Source organism: Gavialis gangeticus, unplaced genomic scaffold, assembly GCF_001723915.1.
Source record: "Gavialis gangeticus isolate Ggan-Ray unplaced genomic scaffold, GavGan_comp1, whole genome shotgun sequence".
Classification (NCBI taxonomy): Eukaryota; Metazoa; Chordata; order Crocodylia; family Gavialidae; genus Gavialis; species Gavialis gangeticus.
Window position 1 is genome coordinate 13571539 of NW_017728997.1, and position 8236 is coordinate 13579774.

General features: G+C 38.7%; 2 protein-coding genes across 3 annotated transcripts in view; both read right to left on the reverse strand.

Moving 5' to 3' along the window:
* Positions 1-1239, reverse strand: part of LOC109288991 (monocarboxylate transporter 2-like) — a 71818-nt gene extending 70579 nt beyond the window's left edge. Inside the window, exon 1 of the mRNA XM_019504794.1 lies at positions 1030-1239. The gene's annotated coding sequence lies outside the window, so the exon portion shown is untranslated. The remainder of the gene's footprint in view (positions 1-1029) is intronic.
* Positions 1240-5109: 3870 nt separating this feature from the next.
* The window catches only part of KBTBD8 (kelch repeat and BTB domain containing 8), a 14974-nt gene continuing 11847 nt past the window's right edge, over positions 5110-8236 (reverse strand). Inside the window, exon 4 of one of the 2 annotated variants that reach the window (XM_019504797.1) lies at positions 5110-8220. In XM_019504797.1, the coding sequence (XP_019360342.1) occupies positions 8159-8220 (62 nt within the window). In that variant the 3' untranslated portion in view covers positions 5110-8158. The remainder of the gene's footprint in view (positions 8221-8236) is intronic. The other variant, XM_019504798.1, reaches the window with a different exon arrangement.

The window sequence follows — 8236 nt, forward strand, 5'->3', positions numbered from 1 at the left end:
CCCCCTTTTCTTGGTGTTTAGCTCCCAGTGCATATCAGAGAGAGCAACGTGTCTCTTCTCAGCCTTTATTTTGTTGGACTAAAGAAACTTGTTCTCTCTCTCTCTCTCCTGATTTGGTAGGTTCTACATTTCAATGCTCCACTAAGTAACTCTTCTCCGTGTATCCGATCATTTTAACAGCACTTAGAAGGTGTGAAAGGGAACATGCCCTAGAATAATGAAAAGCAGCCTTGATGTATTATTTTAAACAATGTAAGCAGATACAAGGCCAAGATGAATCAGGTAACCCAGACACTACATGCAATTCATTTTTTTTTCCAAGTCTTATACTGTGCGTGGCTATCAGGTCTGTGCATTTTTACTGTGCCTCCCCCTTCATCTTATGACATCAAGTCTGTTGTACAAATACAAGTCAAGATAGAATACCATGTAATTGAAGAACATCCCATTCCTGAATGCATCCTAAGTAGGCAAAATATTGTTAATGGCCTCCTTCTAAACAATAGGTAATTATTATTTCTTGTAGCAGACATCTTGCTTCACATTTAAAGGCTATGATAAAGTTATGCACATCGAAACACACTAATACCCATCCTTATCCTTGCTGCCTTCCTGCAACTCACAAAAAGTAGTTTCAGATTTTAAACATGCTGTCAAGAATTCATTAGGAAGAGTCCAGTTTACAACGTAATGAATTGCGCTGACTGTGACGCACCTCTCCAATTCCCACATTTATTATTTGCTCATAGTATTTGCTCATTGAAATGCATTTTTGTTAAATAGTTTTTCAGTAAAGGTATTTGAACAAATCCATTGTATTATGTGCTTAACTATCCAACTTTTTATTTATACACATACTTGACTAAGATCTGCCCCCTCTGCAGTAGAGATGAGGCCCTCAGTCTCTTCATAGCGTGCACCCTGCTCCCCAAACATGGCCAGCAAATTACAACCAAGCAAACCACCGAGTAACAAAATCGCTGATCCCCTTTCTCCCCCTACGATGAACAGGGTGTGCTGCTTCCTTACCAGGGGAGAGTTCCACGCAAGCCCCCGGAGTGGTCTTTGCTGTTGTGGCTCCTTCTGGTCACTGTCTGATTGATTTTTAAAGATGAAGTTAACCTGTCTCCCTGTTCAGCTTCAGTGAAGACCAAAGGTCATGATGGGAGGCAAGGTTCAGACCCTCTGGTGCCTCCACAAACTGCAACCAGAACAACCATCAAATGGCAGACGTGCAGATTCACTGACCCTTGACTAACAAGAAGTTCTCTTTCTTCATCATCAGGAACAAGTGCCACACAAACTCTTCCATTTGCTGCCCTCCGTTCAGTGGCTTCAGCAGTTGCTGGCTGCCCTCCCCTCTTTGTTGACACCTCTGCGTTAGATTATTAGCCAAGAGCTCCTTCTGTTTTTTCCACCCTTTCCTATAAAGATTAATTTCCTCTTCAAGTTTTGCTTCTCTTGGCTCCTTTCTTCCTCACCCAGCATGACCGAATTCACCCAGACCAGATCCCTTGGAATCAGCCTGTCAGCCTCATGTTAATCTTTTAGGCTGAAATTCACCCCTTTTCTAGAAGCTATACCACACTTAAGTCTCATGCAAACCCTTACTTAGATGGCTTATTGGGAAGGAAGAGGGACAGAAGCCTGGTGTTGGGTTTCTGCACAGGATGGAAATTCTCCCTTCAAAGAAGGTTAGAGCAATACAAAGAGACCATGGAAATGTTTTAGTCCTATAACGAGCAGGTTGAGTTGGACTCATGGAAGAGCAGTCAGCTAACCCAACAGTGCATATAGCTGAACTTTAATAGGAATGATTGCATAGTACTTGTATGATAAACCCCCATTTGGGAGATTTGAGACATTCCCCAGTCATACTGATGATCCAGAACACAGCTGCAGGGGGTTGAGGTTCAAGAAACAGAACTGAGGGTAAGATAGGCTGATACAAGTTCATGGTCCAAGCTAAGCACAGTGAAACTGTCCTCAATGCAAATATTGCAGCTGAGCTGGACACATTAGAAATTAAAAGCCTTATCCTGCCTTAACTCTAATCCATCAGAGCTCCAGAAAGATAGATTGGTAAAGGTATTTAGCCACCTAGCTCCAAGTGAGAGGTAGGCACCTAAATACTTTATGCATCTGAATGTATGTCTCAGCAGCAGCAAAAAACTCTACCTATATAATTGCTTTCCACTATTTGTCTTCCAGAGTTTAATAGTCTATTTTTAGAAGGGACTAGGCTATCACAAAGGAAATGTAAAAGGGCTTCAAGTAGCTTAAACCAAAATCTGACCTATTTTAAGAGCATAAATATTTTGGCAATGAGTGATTTCCATAGCTGTCCAAAATACATGAACATAATTTCACTCTCTGGAGATTAAAGCCATTAAGCAGCTTCTAATTTAGCTCCCACTTTTAATAAATTACTCTTGTTCTCTTCCCCCAACAGTTAGTGAAGGGGCTAAGTGCCAACTAATATTATTCCTGTTATCATGGAAACAAACCTTGGGGTGATTTGAAGTAATTTTTTTATAGATATAAGAATGGGTTAACACAGGTAACAGCAGATGCAGATTGTCTGAATCCCAGCCCTGTGCCCTCCCCAACCAGCATTCAGACAATAGCAACTTCCCTAGTAGGTCATAAAGCGTAAAACTACCTGCTTCCTCTCCTTGTCAGCTGCATGTGAGTAGGACTATGCCCAGTCCTCCTTAAGAATTGGCATTTGGCATAAAACATCTACACATTTTCACTTCATATTAGACCAAAGTTGTAAACTCTGAAATGTCATCCATTTAAATAAAATTCCAACCACCCATTAAATAGTTTCTCCAGTAGCAAGTCTTCCTGTCTCACAATTTCATGGCTTTTAGTTTTATCATTGAAAAGTTGGATTTACAAGCCCTTTTGGACTGACAACCAATTAATAGGGCAGGGGGTCAAGATCTCAAAACCTGTCAGCATTTTATATGGGATTGATCCATAGAACATCATAGACTAGTCCCCAAAACATCACTTGATCAGCACAGAGAATCTCAAATAAAAACATTTTGTCCTGGGCACCCTTTACTATAGTTAGTTATTGAAGGCTGTTGGCTGAAGAGATTGTGGTCACACTAGAACAAGAGTTCATAGGAGTCACTTCTCCCGAGGTTAAATCCTTTGAAAAATGTTTTTGTCTAACAGTGACATTGTGAAAGGTGAAATTCCTTCAGGCTTTTAGAATTAAGCAGCTTCTGTGCTGCTAGTCTTTGGCTGCCAAAAAGGTTGTTTCTTTTCCAGTTTTTCTCCTGCCCAGGCGGGGGGTTGGACTTGAAGATCTACAAGGTCCCTTCCGACCCTATTTCTATGATTCTACGACAAAAGCTGCCACGAACAGGATCCAAATTAAATCAAACTAGATTAGGATAAAAAAAATTAAGAGGACATTTATTAAAAGCTTTTTACAGCAGCCATCTAGTTTTTTATCCAATGTAACACTACCTTGGGTGGTCCTCATTAATATTTATGGCACCACACAAGAACATTTTGTCTTTTAGCAGCTTATGTTTCATGCATCTAACAACATGACAGTATCCTACCAGAGAAACATTCTTAGTTATGAGTGACCAGAATCAGATTTTGTCCCCTTTGTTTGATGGTAGGAAGAACAACAGTAAAAGTGAGAGTTTGGGTCATGCAGATAATTCACGAACTCTTGAAAGACGGACGTCAGCTATTTGCAGCCAACTATGTACACTGTTAGTGGCTGGCTGGAGTGGTTAGTGCTTACCAGGAAACCGAAGGTGGCTTGAAAAGCTTGGGGCTGGCTCTACTTGGGCCTGCCTGCCTAACTGAGGTGGTCACAATGTCCTGGCCTCAGGTGGGTCACTGGAAGTGAAGGCAAGCATTAGGAGAGAGGGCAATTTAAGTTTCATCACTGATCTTTTCAGTTCTCTGCAAAACAAATGCAGACGGGGCCTGCCACTTCACTTACCTCCGCAATGCTGCTTCAATCATCTTTCAGCTTAGACATGAAAGAGTCCTAGTTTTGGCAGAAAAATTCCTGCAGTAAATGCTGCACTGCAGACGGCAGAAGATAGTTTGCTTCTCCTCTCAAGATTGAGTCTTTTATTGCTGTTGGTAAGTCTGTGAATGGAAAAAAAACATTAACACTGCTCAGCATGTGCTATCAGGAGGCTGCAAGGAGGAAGAGGAAGGACAATGCAGACAGAGGAGGCAAAAAGAATAAATTATGCCAAGTGACCCCCTGGAAGTCACATAATGCTTAGGGACTTGGAACATATTGGATAGGTATCATACCTAGAAATGGTTTCATACAGCAGCTGCTGATGGGTATTCAGTCTTGGTAGAGGGGGTTTAACATGCTGAACTGTAGATCAGAGTATAGGCCTGACAGCACAAGGTCATCCAGAATTGACCTTTTCACACTGCCTGCCTAGGCAGTGAAAAACCCAGCCCATTAATGCTGAGTCAGAAGACATTCATTGACAGAATATTGGGTTTGCAAGCATGGGAAGTGTGAAAATAGTAAAAAAAGTCAGAAATCCTGGAGAACACACTCTATAAGCACCTAGTGAGAAATTTTTAACCAAAAGTTGCTGGCTGTGTGGCAAGAGACTGTAATTATATTCAAAGATCCTGACAAGCCTTGAGTGGATGACTTTACCTCTCTTTGCCCCCCCTTTTACCACTACTTCCCTAATTCATAGGTATGGTAACAGGTTCAATAAGAAGCGGCACTTTTGTGTGATACTTAATAGGAACCACTGTCGGGAGTCAAAAGCACTATTTGACATGATATTAAGCAGTCCTGAAAAAGTGTCGAGACCTCTCAACCCTGAAAAAGAAATATTAAAGCCAGCTCTGTTTGTGCGAGTTAATGTGTGATCAGTTTGCAGCTCTGTGGTTGGAGTAGACACGGATGCAACAATGAAAGGAAGCCCCAGTGCTTTCCATCACAGTGGAATGTGAGACTGCCTCAAAGTACAGTAGGACTGTAGAGCAAAAGAGTTACTTGTCCCAAAAAACCCAGTCACTGAATGAATTTCCACTTGAGAGTTCTACCTAATTCAGAAAAGACAGTATTAAAAATGGCTGGAGTCATTATATTTCAACAATAGGTTTATTTTAAGAAACGTAACATGACATTAAGTAAAAATGCAAAATTGTGCAATTATGGCAAAATGTTTAAAAATCCACACATTTGCCGTCATAGGACTACAGTACTTCTTACTAACATACCTGAGCACTGAATGTTGGATGCCATTTCTAAACAGCCTTAAGAAACAGGGAGCTCTTACATTTCTTGCAGAACACACACACGCTACGTCTGATGCACCAGGATCACTTTTAGCTATTAAATCAGCAATAACATTTAGAATAAAACGGGGGTTAACAATTAAGTTTCTTCCAAAATAATTCTGAGAGATTTTTTGGGAGGAAGATTTCCACTTACTTGGTCCTTTACATTTTGTCAATTTAATAAAGGCAGCCTAACCCAGAGCAGAGGGATCACACAGGCAGAGAGAACGTACAGAGCTCTGTGTAATTACTAGTACCCTTGGTGCAGTGTTAATTAATTGTTCTCACGTTGTGCAAACTGACTCTTAAAAGTCTGATTTTAAAGCACAACTGACGAGGAATCTGACTTTCCAAAATTTTTAAAGCATTTAAGAAGTGGCAAAATATCACAGCTATGTTAGTTTCAACAAATTATTCATGCAAAAGATTCAATATAGTCTACTCCCTTGACAAGTTCCAGGTTTTAGCTTTTAAACACGTTACTGTCTTAGATCACACCCTTAGTTTGAATGGTTAAACACAATGGAGATCCTCATATTTTAGTGCAGATAAACAAAATTAACAAACCTACTGCAGAATTAACCACAGCATATTGTACTTCTAGACAGCACATGACCAGTCAATTGCTAACTCAGTTCTATTTCATATTTTCAAGTAATATATTGAAATTTGTTCTACTAAATAAATATAGAAGATTGTCAAAAAGCAGCAAGAAATCTTGTAAATATTCAACCAAGCTTTAAAAACAAGAAAATTTTACATAACACTTCGCAAAAAAAGTTGGTTTTACACACTAATGCAACACTGTGAGGGAGGGTGCTTCAGAAAGCTTGCAGCTAGAGGTGTACAACAGCTCAAACAGAGCTAGCTACTCTAAAGAGAAGATTTAGAAAATAAAAGTAGTTGTACCAAAAAAAATGCTTATTGTTGGCTGTGGATAAACTATCCTAAAAAAAACTAAACATAACAAAAAACCACACACCTCAAGATTATTTAAAAACACAATCTTAGCAAATGCTGTCAAACAAACTTTGTTTCAGGGAAATTCCAGCACCCACACCTAAAAAAAAAGTTTGGTGAATCTCTGGAAGATGAGGTATGTAATGCAGAGAGGCATTTTTTTTTTCTTTTAGTTTCACAGTTTCTTTAAATTGTTTTTATTGTTAAATATTTTTGTGCAAGATTTACGATTCAAAACCAGATGACTGTTTCCTTAAATAAGGAAAACCCTATTGGGGGATAACTAGACCACACACTGAATCAGTGTTCTCTTAGGCATGCCAGGGGATAAACTACTACTGAGCTACATATTTGGCTTATTGAAATATCAGCTCTTAAGCCAGATAATGGTAAGCATTTATAGCAAGGGCTGACCATTATTTTAATCTGAGAAATTAAATTTAGTTAAATATCTAAGACAACAAACCACATGTAGTTGTGGAGAGAATAAGCTCTGTAACAGATTAAACCTGAAATATATAGTGATATGAGTTCTAGGATTAACCTTTTCCCTTTTATATCCAGTTTTCACTACTGACATAGAGGCTAAACTTTAAACCTAGTTACCCATTAAAAAAATAAGTTAGATGTTCCATACATAGAACAAATGTGATAATAATCTATACCTGCATCTAAGATTCCTTTAAACTATGAATATCTACGGTCAACTTTGTTTTAATAAATTGAATCACAAAGACAGCTCAGTAGTGCAAATTTTCACATTACAGGTCATAACAGAACAGTAAAAAGTGACTGGGGAGATTGGGCAGGGAGAAAAGAATGATCAAATTAACTCAGTATTATCAGAGCATGTGCAAACACTGCACATAGTTCTATACTTTACAAGAGGCAGAAGGAGCTCTCCACAAAGCCAAAAGGTCATATCCTGTCATCACACTACAAGAACTTCCACTGCAGTGAAAATGTAAGTAAAAAGAGGATGCACATTTAGAGGACAGGACTCCAAGAAGACTGTTTCCATTAATAGCAGGTTGTCTTAAAGAGCAGTGGAGAGTTAGCCCATTTCAGACATACAAGTATTAAAAATATACTAGCACCATCAACTTTGGGGTTAAAGCCCTTAAAGGGATGACCAATGTTTAAGCAATGTAAAAACGCTTTTCAAGCACTACATTTAATTGGCAGAGGATAGCTATTTTTATACCATTAGCTTGATTTTAACAAAAACCCACAGTTAGGAAAATGGTACAGTAATCCAAAACAGGTCTTCTGTTTTTTGGGCAGATACTTTATGTTCTGCTTCCGACTTCAATATTTCTCCCAAACTATTGTAGTGCACAGACAACATTATGAACATTTTAATAAACTTCAAAGCAGTACAAAAAAAGATAATTATGAATCAGGATCTAGTATTCCTCTCTTTCTCTTTTCTGTCAATCTAAAATAAAGACTTAGTGATATTGCCTCAGATTTTACCCGTATTGAAAAAAAAAAAAAAGTCACTTCAAAATAGCTTGGACATCCTTAGCTATTAATGCTAGATTTTCTTTCACTGTAGTGCATAGTTATCCTGGCTCTTCTATTTTTAGTTTGCCTTTATTACTATAACACCCCTCTAGAATGACATGATTAAGTGTTTACCAGAAAAAATGCTGATAATTGCACTTTGTAACCTCCTTTTCATTTCCCAGGAAAATATCAGCAAGTATGACACTTGAATGAATTCCCTCCCCAGACTGCAACCTTTAAAGAGCACCCATCCCCATATACAAAAAAACTGTCTGTTTCAGCTCACATGAAATACTGACAGAATGTCTTTGTTTTCTTTTAAGACATGTTTTCTCTAGCATCAGATACCACTGAAATCACTAAGGCCTGTTACCAAATAACATTAAATAACTTTCTGAAGACACTGTGGATACAATTTAGCAACAACACATTCAAAATGCCGGCCTAATTTAGGCCGGCA